The sequence below is a fragment of the Podarcis cretensis genome (genome assembly GCF_951804945.1).
Source record: "Podarcis cretensis genome assembly, chromosome: 11".
In the NCBI taxonomy this organism is placed as follows: Eukaryota; Metazoa; Chordata; class Lepidosauria; order Squamata; family Lacertidae; genus Podarcis; species Podarcis cretensis.
Window position 1 is genome coordinate 45,147,344 of NC_137180.1, and position 16,351 is coordinate 45,163,694.

At 41.1% G+C, this 16,351-nt stretch overlaps 1 protein-coding gene across 6 annotated transcripts in view; it reads right to left on the reverse strand.

The window, feature by feature from the left end:
* PARP8 (poly(ADP-ribose) polymerase family member 8) overlaps positions 1-16,351 on the reverse strand; it is a 158,475-nt gene that overhangs the window by 42,100 nt on the left and 100,024 nt on the right. For 4 of the 6 annotated variants that reach the window (XM_079994780.1, XM_079994783.1, XM_079994782.1 and 1 more), the window contains 7 exons: positions 14,067-14,127; positions 11,638-11,728; positions 7,779-7,845; positions 6,892-7,017; positions 3,569-4,154; positions 894-947; positions 696-791 (listed from right to left, as the gene is read on the reverse strand). In XM_079994780.1, coding sequence (XP_079850906.1) covers positions 696-791; positions 894-947; positions 3,569-4,154; positions 6,892-7,017; positions 7,779-7,845; positions 11,638-11,728; positions 14,067-14,127 — 1,081 coding nt within the window. The remainder of the gene's footprint in view (positions 1-695; positions 792-893; positions 948-3,568; positions 4,155-6,891; positions 7,018-7,778; positions 7,846-11,637; positions 11,729-14,066; positions 14,128-16,351) is intronic. The other 2 variants (XM_079994784.1, XM_079994785.1) reach the window with 1 other exon arrangement.

A 16,351-nucleotide genomic window follows, 5' to 3' on the forward strand; every position in this document is an offset into this window, starting at 1 on the left:
AACTGACACACGATCACACATGAGCGCATTGCGCCAAACTTAGAAGCGACTTTAAAAATGGCAAAGGTGTCCCTAAGAGAGACCAGAAATGGCACAAAAGGCACAAAAACAGTGCCTAGCAATCCCGTGAGACTTTGCAAGTGCAATCCCAGAAGCCCTTGCACTGACTGTTGAGGCCTGTGGAGAGCTTGAGTTTGAGCAAGGAGGTTTGGAGGGATCGGTTGTGTGGAGTCTGATGGAGTTTGGAAAGTGCTGCTGGTTTTTTAAAGGATTTTTCAAGGGTTTACAGAAGTTTAGAGGCTTTTCCAGTTGGCACAGGGAGCCAACACACAATTTGCTATACACTGCCTTGGTATTCTATGGGGGGGGGGTCCATTTTAAATAAATATAAATAAATGAACTGCATGAGCATACAGTTCAACTAATTGAGTAAGTAGATGCACAGATTGTACACTCACTGAATGCAAGGTACAAATGCCCCTATGTGCTTTACCAGCTGTTTCTCCAAAGTACTAAGGAATGTGCAGACACACACAAAAACACACCACATGGTTACATTCAGCTTCCCCCAACCTGGTGACCTTCAGATGTTTTGGGCTACAGAAAACAGCTGTGGCTGGTGGCAGTTGTGGTCCACAACATCTGGAAGGTAGCAAGTTGGGGAGGCTGTTTTAGTTCAAAGAGCAAAAACATACCCTCAGCATGGGCCCATTTTGAAACACATGTGGCTCGTCGCAGACTACGCAGTATTCATTGAGCACTGGAATCCGCTGTTCCGCAAACTCAATCGTCTGAGGACAACGAAAAAGAGAACAATACAATCTGCTTAAAATAATTAACAAGCAGCTCCACGTCCTCCAGCTTTCCGAAACAGAGGAGGCATTCTGTCCTACCTGTACGAGGAAGCCATGGTCTCTTATTGGAATGGATTTTGCACCGTAATTTGGCTGTTTTAAAAGAGAGAAAAGTAGCAGCAGCATTAGAGCAAGTCTGGTATACTGAAGCATCAGTTTCAGAAACAGGAGATGCATTGGTCTTTATTAAATAAAGCATGATATTGTTGACATTTGCACCTAGAATGCACTCAAGGGAAATCCATGTCTTATTCCAATTGGTTTTCACTTGAGCATGTTTAACAGCAGCAGCAACAACAAAAATTGGGGCCAAACAAAGAAAACAGGGGCCAAACCATTCACACAATTAGCAAACTGCATGAACATCTTTTCAAAAGTAAACAGCGGGTGAGGTCAAGGACTGGGAGGGGAGGCAAAGGTTTAAAGTAGGGATGGGGAACACTTTTCATTCCAAGGGCCACATTCTCTCCTGGAGAACCCTTTGGGGACCATATGCCAGTGATGGGTGGAGTCAGTGGCAAAAGTGGGTGGTGCAACAAATGTGAATTGTACTTTCATGGAATAGACTAGTATCTGTACACACACCCATCTGTATCTTCCATTGAGACAAACAAGCATTATTACTGGAACTCCAAGACATATTCTAGCTGGGCAAAAATATTCAAGGAGGGGACAAAGCAGGGTAGGTGGCCTGGAGGACAGCCTGAATTGAAAGCAATTCAAATAAGCCATTCATGCAATTTGCCAGCTGTGTGCATGGCACTGCATCTTGTTTGGCCCTCCTTTCTGAAAGTTGTGCACCTGTACCTAAATGTCATTCTATGTCCTACCAAAGGAAACTGGAGACCATTCTTTAAAGAAAAAAGGCAAACATCTGTCCTTTTAACACCGCACGTCAATGCATCCATAACCAGATCCTGAGTGAGGCCAATGCTGATCGAAACTGGACTTCCCATGCCTCTTTTCATACTGACTACAGAGATCAGAAAGGGTGTTGTACGAACATCTGCTGCTGAACTGCACATGTTGTGAAAGCAAAAGGTTCCTGATTTAATCATCATCAACTTTGGCTAAGAGGGCAGGACTGGGTAAGAGTTTTGCCTGAGATCTTGGGAGTGATGCTACCTCCAGAGTGAAACCATACTGGGTGAGATGAACCAGTAGCCTTGATCGGACATCCGCTAAACCACAGTTCAATGTGATGAAAATGAGTCTCCCTCCCCTTCTTCTGAAGAGCCCACAATGGGGAATATAAAAGCTTTGACTTATATCCCAATATTCCTCTGAAGATCTCAGGATAGCGTATGTGCCTGCTTCCTGACACCCACCAATTTTATGATTACAATCACCATATCAGGGAGGTTAGGCAGAAAGAGATCATGAACAGACCAAGGTCAACCCATGGACGCTTCATGGCACTGTGCCCACATTGCTTATCATGACATGACTGAACCTAGCTTCCTCTGGGGCTACCCCCCGCCCCCCAATTTCCATCTCTGGCAAGAACACCAGGAAGAGCTCAGAAGCTCTTTCAGTTTTGATTAACCACAGATTGGCATGTCACCTGAATCCAAGAAAGTATGGTTAACCTTTGAAAAAATCTAACTTTTAATCATGGGATGTGCAGCTATACTTATATGAAGCATAGTTTCAGTTTCAGATGCTATGCCAGTTCTGCTAATCAAAGCCAGATGTGAAAGCTTCCAGTCTCCTCCTTCCAACCGTGCTGAAGATGGAGGGGGAAAATGGAGGCTTACGTAAGCTCATTCCCATCACATATAAACCATTTTCCCCTCATGATCTCTTAACACAACCATTGTGGAGCCTGGAGAACAAATTTACCCCTCTGGAGGCACCCACTTTATTGGGTTGTGACTGCTGTATTGTGCAACAAGTCCTTTCTCCAAAGGCTAAACTATCATCAAAAGTAGTATTATAAAAATTAATTACTGTATTTTATCCATGAATTTGCAACAGCAGGAATACCAATATGGTGAGGCAGAGAGAATCTCACACCTTTCATTCTCTTCACATGATTTTCCCAGAGCAAATAACAGCTGTCTGTATGAATAAGATTTTAAATATCTGTACCAGCACTCAAAATAATAAAGTTATGGTAGAATTACTTCCATGATCATTTTCCTACTCCTTGTTGAAAAACAGACCATGCCATCATTATACCTAGAGATTCCTCCTAATATTTTGTAGTATTTTTTTAGACATGATTCAATACTTCCTTGGGAGATATTCCCAAAATATATCTTCTTACCTTCTTGATATGGATTAAATATATACCATTCAGACATGATTTTCCAGCAGGATTGGCACACAGTACCATGGTTAATGGTTGCCTTCTGTTGCAAGATCACAAGGACCATTCTTTTAGTCACAGAAATGTTAACATGGCAAAATATCATGCAAAACATTTGTTGATAGTAAGTCCCAAGGGGACAGATCAAATCAGAAAGGTTCACCAGTGTGAGTGGAAGCTGAAATGCTTTCTAAGGCTGCAACCAATAACATATATTCAAGCTGGACAAGTTCCACTGACTTAAGTAGAAAATGGTCAAAAATGAACTGTGTGACAACACATATATGAACAAAGGTACAATTTCATGCAGTTTACCAAAACTCCGTTTCCACTTCTGCTTGTATTGTATGTTTAACTCCCCCGCCCCCCAGAAATATGTGGAGAAGAAAAAAAGAAAACCCACAGAACAAAACTGGTTACGCACAGCAGATTGTGATGGGGATGATGAAGATGGTGTTAAGATACCAATAAGCCCTGAGGTAAGAGAGAGCCTCCTGCCCTCTGCTATGGTGGGTTCTTTGAAAAGATCCATTTTAGAAGACTTGGGGACACCAGAATAAGTCTTGCTGAGCAACTTGTGGTTCTTCAGCCCGTCTAATTCATCCATCCTAAGGTTACTGGAGTAAGACCTGCTCAAAAGTTTGTGGGGCTTCAAAGTACTGTTGTGCTCACATCGAGTATCCCCAGAGCATGGTCTACTGAGCAACTTGTGGGGCTTCAAAGTGCCGCACTCGTCCTGCTTGATGGCTGCCGAGCATGAGTGGTTCAAGAGTTTGTGCGATTTAATGGTCATTGTGTGTTCAGCCCTGGGATCGCTAGACAAGGAGCGGCCAAAGGTTCGGTGGGACTTGGTGACACACGCATCCTCAGCCTTAACTGTGCTAGAACAAGTCCTTCTCAACAACTTGTGGGTTTTTGAGATGCCATCTTGTTCAGGTTTCAGTTTTGATTTGTTTTTCCCACAGCCTGGTGGAGGATAACTCGGCGACCTTGAAAACAGGCAGAGAGAAAAATTAACTGGAGCACAGCTTGCTATGAGAAATACCAACAACATCTTGCTTTTGTTCAGGTCTCAGTTGTTGTTTTGACCTGGAAGTGAACCCGCTTATTCTTTCCCCAGGTCCTTCATGTGAATGCCTGTCAACAAACCGTCAAGCCAAGCTCCAAACAGGGGAAGGCCACAATTGAGTAGTAGAGTGTATACAATCCAAGTTTACTTCACAGCATGAGCAATTAAGAATATTACTGGATAACATCTGCTCTTAAATGAAGCTTCAGGAGAGGCACAACCCCAACACTTCTTCACACAACGCCTGACTAAATTGTGAAATTCAGTTTCACAGAATGTGGTAAGGACAGAATGTGGTAAGGACTAGTAGCTTACATAGCTTTAAGAAAAAAATTTCCTTCCAGTAGCACCTTAAAGACCAACTAAGTTAGTTCTTGGTATGAGCTTTCGTGTGCATGCACACTTCTTCAGATACGAAGAAGTGGTATCTGAAGAAGTGTGCATGCACACGAAAACTCATACCAAGAACAAACTTAGTTGGTCTTTAAGGTGCTACTGGAAGGAATTTTTTTTATTTTGTTTTGACTATGGCAGACCAACACGGCTACCTATCTATAGCTTTAAGAAAATACTGACAAATTCATAGAAGGTTGGTTTACAGCAGTGGTGTCCAAACTCGGCCCTCCAGATGTTTTGAGACTACAACTCCCATCATCCCTAGCTAACAGAACCAGTGGTCAGGGATGATGGGAATTATAGTCCCAAAACAACTGGAGGGCCGAGTTTGGCCACCACTGGTTTACAGGTTAACCAAATGAAATTGCTGAAATTAGAGGGAGATAGTACGCGTGGTATTCAACTAAGTTTTACTCAGAGTAAAACCGCTGAAATTAATGAGCTTGAATAAGTTAGACTCATTAATTTCAATGAATCTACGCTGAGTAAACTAGCCAATGTTTCTCATAATCAGATACTGTACTAAGGACAAATAAACTATACAGAATGGTTGGCCATCATTATGTGCTTGAGAGCGTTCAGAGACAATTGTCTTCTGCAGCTTTTGGTATATCTACCAAAATTAAAAACAGTATCTTTGAAAGAAGCTACGTTGCTTAATTAATCACAGACAGCTTTTTAGTCCACCAAAAATATTTAATCAATTAATGCCAACCTTTGAATCTAACTAGTTAATTTATTAAATAATTTAGCCCAGCCTTTGCCAACCTGGCAGGGGCTGATGGGAGTTGTAGTTGAAAACATCTGCAGAGCAACAGGCTGGTGAACTGATGTAAGCCAATCTCCCTCCCATCCTTTCTAAGGTATGCTAAAGAAATAATGGCATCGATTTCAACTAGGTACCCATGTACAGAAGGGTTCTTTCCATGCATGGGTGGTGGAGTTGAGACCTAACAGTGGATTCCACCAGCAAAATTTGGGATGGCAATTTTTCTGAATCCCCCTTAGTCCCTTAAGCCAGCTGAACTGCTTCTGCTCTGGAGAATCTTTGGAAGCCACCAGAGAGATATTCGCAGGGGGTATAGAAAGTGCTGTGGAGAAAGACGGAATTGATGTATGTTATCTCTCCCGCTGGTAGGAGCAATCCAACTCTGCTCAAGGGATGATTCCACCAGCAGAAAACGTGTTAAGATCTGAGTCATTCAAATCACCCACAAGACAGTGAACAAGGCACTTAACACAATAATGCAAATAATCTAATGGAGAAGATGACATATAATTTGAAATTGCAATAAGGACCTCCAGACATTTTCTTATATGATTTGGCATTTCTTTATGACATATACTGTGGAACCATCATATTCAAGACAACCCGCGTCACAAGCCTGGCAAATCTGGAACTATACTTGATGATCTGATACCGTTGAAAGTCTTTACTTGGACTTTTGTTATTTTAACTCATGTGAAACTACTCATTCTACATGCCTATTTTAAGGTTTTGTTTTTCGTATTTCAATTTTTGTTGTTATAATTGTTCTCTGTTTTATACACAATATATATATATATATATATATATATATATATATAAAAAAAAATAAATAAAATGGAGTGTAAAGCCTTAATTATTATATCACACCTGTGTGAATTTCCCCCCAGAGCTGTTTAAGCAGATCTACAGGACTCCTTATGGTAGGCACTTAGCAGCAGGAGCTGAAAATCATATTTAGCACTTTTGCACTCTGCAGTGTTCACCCCCTCAATGGTTGCTGTTAATAGAACTCAACAAGGCACAGCTGAAGCCCTTACAGGAACTGGGATGAAAGTGGGATTGTGCAATGGGGACCTAAAGAACTTATTGTGTGAAAAGTCTGAGAAAACCACAACCTTCTGAAATCAGTTTATGTGATTTGCCCCACCTCCTGCAGAGCACTGAAGTATTGTATACACAAAATCTAGCAGGAATCCTGATTAGCCCAGGATTCTCCCTTGCATGGGGGACCCCTTCACAGGAACATCAATATGTGAAAATGGCCTTGCCCAAATTGCATTGCTGCCAAATGCACAGCTAGTAGGGGCTTGGTCAGATGCACACATCAAGAATTAGGGGAGGGGGTCTCACTGGTATGACATTGTGGTCTCCTCATACATGGAAAATATGTTTGCAAGGACCTGAGTGAACCTCTCTCTTAAGGAACCTGAAAGACTTTATTCAATCTTCTAGTAGGATAGCACTGTGCTGCTCCATAATCACTTGTGCCTACCTGCGCAGTGTAGAAAAGATGTGCAGAGGAGATTTCACCTTCTTCTCTGACATTTTTTTGTTGTGCGTACTGTTTGATTTCTCTTTGCCATTTTTCCATTGTTGCGTGACAAACGTTTGCATGATTCTGAAAGTTGAAAACACAGAGACAGATCTTTGATGTGCATCTGCACACATACATAAAACTCAAAAGGGTCCCTTTCCCCCAATCTAACCCTGAAGATTTGCTCTTTCTAATTTAGCTCACTGGACGTTTCTTACATACAAGACATATATAGAGATAGCCATCCTTAAACATGCCATTGAGAGAAGTGATGAAGCTACGAAAAGTTTTTTAGTTGTAGCAGCCTTGAGGCAGGGTGTGGCTTCCAGCCAGCTTCTCCAGCTGGGATTGGCTACTGTTGTACAACCAATGACAACCCTGTAATGCAGGGATGGGGAACCTGTGGCACTCCAGCTGTGGTTGGACCACAACTCCCATCCTCCCTGACTACTGAATATGCTGATGGGAGGTGGAATCCAACAACATCTGGAAGGGTTACTTGTTAGTCACCCCTGCTGCAATGTGTGAAGGAATATCTACACTCTGCTTTGCTCAACTGGTTGTGTTCCAGATACTGTTGGACTACAATTTCCATCATCCCTGACCATTGATCATGCTAGCTGGGGGCAACAACATCTAGAATGAGCCAGATTGAGGAAGCCTGGACTATATCAATAAAGGTATGATATGATAGACCTTGATCTGTCTTTCTTTGGATCCTTGAAAAACAGGTGCCCATGGCAATACTGTTATTAATTCAGACTGCATCAGTCCAAAAACAGCCAGACACAATACGTTGCAACAAAAACACACACAATATGGGATTTAGTTTTAGCAGAACTCACTTCTTCAGCTGATGCCCCAATCCAAATCTTTCCTTAGTAGAGATCTGAAATACATCAACGGTGGGCACTGTAGGACAGAAGATATCATTGAAAAACTGAGAGAAGCTCACATATTCCAAAGCCTACCATTACTATAGTGGAGTATTAGAGCCCAGTCCCCATTACGTTTGATGAAAATTGTGTACAAGCAAAGTTCACAAGACTGTAGAAGAGCTGAACAGAGAAAAGGTTTTGGGACACCGAGACTCGTGGAAGATTGTGAGTTTCCTGCATATCAATGGAAAGGACCTTCCCCACAGGTTCTGTGTTGGTAGAGGCTATGATGCCTAGCAGAGGCTATGCCAGACAGCATCAGGGATAGCCACGAGTAAGCTTGACTGGATTCAATTTGGAATGGCATTGCTAAAAGCAAGGGGATTTGGACTCTGTTGAGATAGGTTCTGAATTAGCTTGTTTCAATCTTGGGCCCATGTAACGCTTCAGGTTATGTCACATTCTCAAAAACACAACACAGCTGGAGGCTTCTCGCCTCCAACCCCCAGCACATTCCCCCACTCAGATTCCCTTTCTGTAAAACCTACCCAGCAGTACTGGAGTCAATCAGAAAGACTGCTGTGGTGGTTTTGGCCAGACATTTGGATGCTGCAGAAACACCAACCTGGACATAACAAGATATTTTCCTTAGGAGCCCTGGGAAATGACAATTTCCACAGATCTTCATGCCCACAAAGCATCAGCTGCCCTTCCCAGGGCCACTCTCTTCACCAGGCTATTTGAAGATGGAAAGGGATTTCTGTGGTATTGGGAAGGGCTCTTAAGCCCACCAAATTGTGATCAGAAGACAAAACTTCAGAGAGACATGGGCCTAGTTTATAATTTGCCTGTCAGTTCTGAAATAGGGATGTTCATACTCTAAACTCTCCCAATGGGTCAACAACTTCAAAAAAAATTCCAAGATGGGTGAAAAGTACCCTTAGAGAAAAGGCAAGGATGATGGATGATCAGGCTTTCTGAAAAGCAAAGCAAAACAAAACAAAATCTGGAAAATTACCAGATGAATTGCAGAAAAGAGGAGGCCATGGCAGTCCAGCCATAGTGTTGTCAGAATCCCTGGATTTTCAAGAGCGCTCAAAGAGGAGCAGAGGAAAAATCTTAAATAGGTTATTACTTCTTAAGAAACCAGCTGAGGAAAGAGGGGGGATATTTGCACCTTATGTAATGTGGAGCAGGACTCATCCGCTTTTAGGAAACTGGCATTAGCTACAACAGGAGCAGCTTTATTATACTTGTATGTGAAATCAGATTCCCAACCTCTACACATGCATTAGCCCGGCATTTTTATTCCATAGGGTTCAAGTGCTTTTTGCACTCAGCTGCGCCATCAAGGCTTGCAACCATGGCTTTCAGCTTGAGAAAGGTTACAGATTATTGCCACATTAATTTCTTGCAAGGGCAAGAAAGGCAGGTGTTGATCTGGCTGCCCTGCCACTGACTGTGCCTGCTTCACTGCTGGATGCGATCCAAAATCCACAGAAGGGCAGTACCTTTGTTAGGATCAACGAAATAAAGAGCAAGCGTTTGCAGTCTGCAGAACAGAAAACTAGCTCAGGCAAGAAGTTAAACAAGGATATAAAGCCAAGAGCGCTGTAGCCTGCAAGTTACAACACCCATCAACTGGAGTGCTTAGCTGCATATGATTTTCATGAGACTATTGGACAGGTCTGTCTTTGGACACGTGCAATATTATTTGAGTCACTACTCGGCTGTGGAGAGAGAACCTCTCCTGCTTCCAGGAGAAACATTACTTGAAGGCTTTTAATGTAAGTACTGGTGAGACACAAGAGGGATGGGAGCAGAGAGAACAGAAAGGGAGACAAAAGTATGGAAGGGTAATGTATAATTTACAAAGCAAGACACTTGAAGTGGATAAAAATTGGCTGCATTCACACAGCAGTTTATTCCATTTCCCCAACATTTCCCTGTTAATTCCAGGATTGTATTTGACCTTTCATAGAGTGTGAAAGCCACTTCCAGAATATAGTGCATTAACCTAGAAAACTGCAGGAGTAAAATGAATAAATTTGGGGCAATATATCAGCAGACGATGCAGAAAAGGTGGGGAGTAGTGACATTGTCCAATGGTTCCCTGGTGCAAATGAAATTTAGTGTGGCATGGCGGTATATTGGTCTAAAAATTCCATAAGACAACTGATACTGCAATGTGACAGGAACATCAGAGAACAGGACAGAAGTACCAGCATTATTAGCAGGAAAACGAACACAATATTCCTCATGTCTGAATGCACCCATTGAGACAAGTGGGTAGGTGTTGAAATCCTTTTCCTTTGGCTGTTTTGGACTGGAGACAGGAGTGCACAGCCAATGCAGGATTCAACCCCAACCCCAGATGATGTCACAGATACGGCTTGGGGGAAATGACCTCACCGGTCAACTAAAAAATATAAACAGGGCACAGATTGCTATAACAAGGAGACGGCTGAGTTCTTTCACGAATGTGAAAAAGTAAACAACTATTGAAAGACGGTCGTTAGTACAAAGATAATAAGTGTTCATCTACCACTTGATTAAAAAACCCCAAACACTTCTTGCTTGATTTTCAAAAGGATGCTACCTCAACAATTGCTTTGAATTAGGGTTAATGGTGATGCTTAGACAAGAGAGTGCAAACAGAAATACTCATAAAGAAAGAATAGTTTTGTCAAGTGATGAAATTAATTGTGCGAGTGAATGAACAGCTTATCAAATAATTGTGTTGGTGACATAAGAGCTTATCAGAAGTTCATTTCAAAGTTTTTAAAAACTGAGTAAAGGCTGGTCCCCTGTGACTGTTGCTATAATGAATTTTCTATGCACAGAAAAATCATAACACAGCTTGGTTTACGGCTTACAGTGAAATCTTAGTGACACATGTTATTGCTTGTAGGGAACTGAATTTTTCTCTCTCAATGGGTATTCTGTGTGTCTCAGGACTTTTCTTTTCAGCCAGAACTAACCAGAACTCAGTTCTGGCACTTCTCAGGTGAGCACCATTACCATTATAAGAGAATAAAGGAGGTGTTTGAGGTGCACTCTGGGACCTCTTTTTCTAGGAAAGGGGGAACTTGAAGCCCAGCGATGTAGCATCACAGCCTTTGGAGCATTACGTAATACACAGAAAAGGAAAGGAAGAAACTGGCTGAGGTTTTCAGCAGTAGGCATGCATTCTCCATAATATCTTCTGACTTTCAAACCATTTCCCTCAAAACCCTCGAGTTTCCTGCAAGGTTATCAGAGCTTCCTCAATGAGATCACCACAGTGGGGGGAAAGACAGATTGCCAGCCTATACTGATCTTCCAGTGCAATATGTAGCCATGGAAAGGGTGGGTGGGTTTGCCCTCACTGCAGCCCTGTGTGAATGGAAAGCTGCCACAGATATGTGTCCCAGAATTCTCTGCAAGGCACCAGGGTTCTTCAAGAGGTAAACAAATGCAAAAGGGTTGCAGGTTTGCTGAGTGTAGGAAGTTGCAAAGTTAAATCTTAAGAAGGATCAGGGATCCTAACCTGATTGAAAGTCCATCACTCTACTTCATTAGCAATCCATTCTGACTGATAATCGCCCACACAGATTTAATAATTGAATTTCTGTAGTATTAACAGCCACCCATTGATTATTGCTATGTCTCTGTCTGCTAAAATTAAACAGCCCTTCAGAAGCCAATACTCTCTTCTTGAGAATATAATTATGCACTACAATTGAGTCTCGTAATTGCTTGGTGGAGAAAAATCATCATGGGTGCCATGTGCAGGACTCCCTACAAAGGCATCGCATAGGAAAAAGGAACAACAAAAGCGACTTACCGGGGCCATTTAGATATTGCGTGAGTGAACAGTGCAACCGCACAATTATAGGCTCTGTGCGGATCACGTCCCATGCCACTGCAATCTCTTCCTGAATCAAGAGCACAACAGAATCCATTAGCCATTATCATCAGGTTCAAATTCCGCCATTCTCGCTTCCAGGGCTGGCAAAGGAAATGAATGTGCTGGCCTAAGTTGCTGTCTAGATTGATTTGCCAAGGCATGAGTTCTATCAGCTTCTACTTGATATCAGTAACTGGAAAGAGGTTAGTAATAAAGCATGAACTGGATTTTGACAGAAATGGGATTCACAAATGAAAAGAATATGGAACTTTCCCCTTCCCGTGGTACCTATACAAATCTCTGCCATGGGCATCATTTTATCCCATAGGTTTGCAGAAATGAAGCTGTACAAAAGTTAGTCTTCTTGTTTTATTCCCCCAGAATGGGGAGCAAGGCATGGGCTATGCAGGCATCTATGCACTATGGTTTCCATCTTCAGTCACATGCAACCTGATTCTATACAGATTTACCTGAAGTCAGTCCCACTTACCCCCACAGTGGCTTACTCCTTGCGAGTATAGGATGGTTGCCTTTGTCCAAATAAATTCATCCCATTACTTCTGGATTTATATATATACTTCAAATATATTTCAGTTTCAGAGTCAGAACTAGGATGGATTCATTAAACTATAGTCTATGGTTAACAGCTTTTACTTAGCGAGGTGTGAGTTATAACAAAGTGGGCTGTTTTGTTCCCATAAATTGCCCTGAATTTCCTCCATGAAATGTCTACATTTAAAATAAAAGTTCTTCTTCAAGCGTGAGAACTGTTGAAGGAACATACATTCCTATATGGTACCGCTGTTAAATATGATAATGGACAAAGATCTTACAAACCATTTGAATCATGAGAGATTGCCATCTACAAGCCACATCAAAAATGTTAATTCAGAACATAGTAAAAGTTACATAAAAAGATGATTAGAATCCAATTCCTGATTTATTGGTCACAGTTATGATCTCTATACCGATAAATTTTGGGATGAACTAAACATCCCAGATATTAAAAGCTGACTGAGCAAACCTTTGGGGTTTTGCAGTCATGGAAAAGGTTTAAAATGGTTTTTAATGAAGAAATGATAAAATTTATTCCACTACATTTAAAACAAAATAGTGCTTTCTTTCATAGAGATTTTGGCCTGAACTTTGCATTTCTTGGCTTGGATAACAAATCTTGGCAACTCATCACCTTCCTATAAGAGCCAAGCATTGCCACACGCACGCCACCAAATTCTTCTTCAGTTCAGATACTAATCCAAGATGGAGATGAACACAACTCCTCCCTGTCATTGAGAATCCCTTCCCTCTGGGTGTGGAAGGAAAACAGACACTAGCACTGTTTGGTAACAGTTCACACAGTGCTACAAAAGATAGGTCCTGTCACAGTTCTCGTGCTCCTTTGTGTACAAGGTCTTGTGCAAAATAGAAAACACACACACATTTTCTCATGCAACACTAGTGTTAAGGCATGTTGAATTTTTCAACTTTGAAATTCCCAAAATGAGGGGTGCTGAAAAGTTGTAACATGATTTGGGAATTCAAAAGATATTTTAGTTAGATTAATATAATTTAGTTTTGCTTGGTAAGGAAAATGTGTATAAAATTGCATAGAAATCACTAAAAATGATTGCCAAGTACTTGCTGTTGTATATTATTATTATTATTAATTACCTGACATGTTCAGAATGTAAAATTAAAATTCTTTGGTTTTCCAAAAGCAGTTTATGTGCTTAATCAAATGCAAACCTACCAAGCTCAATGTTGTCCGATCACAAAAATAATAGCAGATTTGAATTCCTCACACCCAAAAACATATTTTTAAGAACACTCACTGAAGGAATTTGCAAAAATTAAGGTTTACCTCCTAAATTGGCATGCTCTACCCTAGTGTGCAGGAGGCCACTTCTGTCGATGACATATGCCATTCAAAAAGGCACTTTTGGACCAAAACCATCCATCCATGGAGTAAATGGCTGGAGGAAATGCAATAGGGCCCATGGGATGTCTTTCCTGTCTTTCCTAAACTTTACACACTTTCTTGCAAGCACGGAAAACCAAAACCTAACATTGCAGAGGACTGTGACACCAGGTCCCTTGTCTCCTGCTGTAAACTTTTGATATTAATGGAGAAAGCTGTATCATTTTAAGTCACCATGACATAAATGTATACAACTACACCAAATATTTAAGAGTTGCATGGAACCTATCACAACAATGTTTCCACTGAAAACAGACTCATGCAACGGAAGCTTCTGGTGGTAAAAAAAAGTGATGTGCCAGTGTGTGGCTGACTACACATCTTGATGAAAAACAAAGGCAGTTATGTTTTAATGGTTGCTATATTACCATATGGTTTAATTACTTACATCAAGAAAGCTAACATCAATATGCAGATCAATGTCTACATCATCAATGGCTCCATATTCCCTGAAAGGAAAGAACAACATGTTACAGCTAACTTTGATACTCATAACCATCCAAAAGAGATATCCTATCAGCAGACTGAAGAATATAAAACTAGAAGACAGTCAAACGTGTATATAACCCGGTTTCCTCCAGCATAAAAATGGAATTTCTTGCAGTATTGAATAGGTTCTGTTGCACCCGCGCCGAAATGGTTCCAATGTCACCTCTGGGTGGCTTTTGCTGAGACCATACCTCAGTAGCAGAGCTGATAATTTGCACACAGCGGATATTATATACAGTCTCTAGTATCTCTGGATAAAAAGCTCAGGTAGCAAGTGAAGAGATACATATCTTGCCTCAGACCCCAGAGAGATACTAACAGCCACAGCAGACATTGCAGTAGTGAGCTGGATGGACATATGTATAGTCTGATCTGGTAGACAACAGCTTCTTGCGTCTTCAGCATAAAGAAGTTGGAGGAGATTGTGGCAGGATAACCTCCAACAGGAAGCCTTTGGGAAATGAGTGGCATTTTAGCTCACGTTTGGAGATGTGGTTTTAACGGTGAAAACGTAGTTTCGTGCTAAGCCACAAAAATGAAATGAAAGAAAAGAATGTGCAATCCAAAACAGCCAAAATAATTTCCATTCTAAGACACAGCTAGTGCAATGCAGCAGCCCCAAAGATGGAGTTATGAAGCAGCATTGCCACATGTTATTGACTTTTGATCCACCAAGTCATTATTTTGAAATCATTAACTTTTGGAAAAAGCCACACAAAATGGACACCTCTGTGAAAGGATGGTTCAGGATGATACACAATGTGTCATTCTGTTCTTTGTACACCTCAACTTGTTTTGTCTGTTCGTGGAAACAAAACCATTGTTCCACACGATAAGGGAAAGCCTGGTCAGGCACAGTGCAACCACTTCATAATACAGTGGTATCTCGGGTTAAGTACTTAATTTGTTCCAGATGTCCGTACTTAACCTGAAACTGTTCTTAACCTGAAGCACTACTTCTGTGGAAGCCGCCCAGAGTGGCTGGGGAAACCCAGACAGATGGGCGGGGTACATATAATAAATTATTATTATTATTATTATTATTATTATTATTATTATTACTTTAGCTAATGGGGCCTCCCGCTGCGCCGCCGGAGCACGATTTCTGTTCTCATCCTGAAGCAAAGTTCTTAACCTGAAGCACTATTTCTGGGTTAGTGGAGTCTGTAACCTGAAGCGTATGTAACCTGAAGCGTATGTAACCTGAAGCGTATGTAACCCGAGGTACCACTGTACTAGAATACATCAGATGGCTGTTGTAAGGATGACTAAAATAGTATATGTAAAGCAATTCAATCATGCAAAAAAAGATTAAGAAAAGGGGGTGGGGAGAACTGCACACACACCAAGGTACATTTCAGGAAGAATCCACTGATTTCAGTGGATAAGATTTGATTGATTGATTGATTGATTGATTGACTGATTGATTTATATACTATCCTTCATCAAAAGATCTCAGGGTAGTTCAGTAGATTAAAATACAAGATAAAAGCACAAATAAATAGTCAAATGGATACAGAATATTAAGGCATGGTTGAAGAGGAACCATTTTTGCCCAGCACTTAAAACTATACAATGAAGGCACCTGACGAACCTCCCTGGGGAGAGCATTTCACAAATGGGGAGCCACTGTAGAAAAGGCCCATTCTTGTGTTGCCATCCTCTAGACCTCATATGGAGGAGGTACGCAAAGATGGGCCAAAGTTGATTAATGCAGTGTCTGGGTTGGTTTATATGGGGAATGGCAGTCCTTGAGGTATTGCAGTCCTGAGCCAGTTAACAATGTACTGAACTCTCCCACTGAAATAAAGTGGTTTGTTTTAAATTTAGCTGGACTACATCTTAAATATTTATGATAAAACAAACATACAATAAAAGCAGTAACTTGAAATATTAGGGCAAAATCAATTGACTGTTCTCTTGTTGAGTAAGCTATAAAGAGAAGATGTTATTCCAACAGTGACTGTAAAATGAGTGTGAATGAAATTCAATAACGCACATCCAGTGTGACTGGCGAATATTTGACGATTTTGCTGTTTTATTTTGTTCTGATTGACTGATTGCATTAGCTGTGCTTTCCTTGTCTTTTTCTCCTGTATTAATATGTTATTCATCACTTTGGGTGCATCTGGTCAAATAATAATAATAATAATAGTAATAATAATAATTTATTATTTATACCCC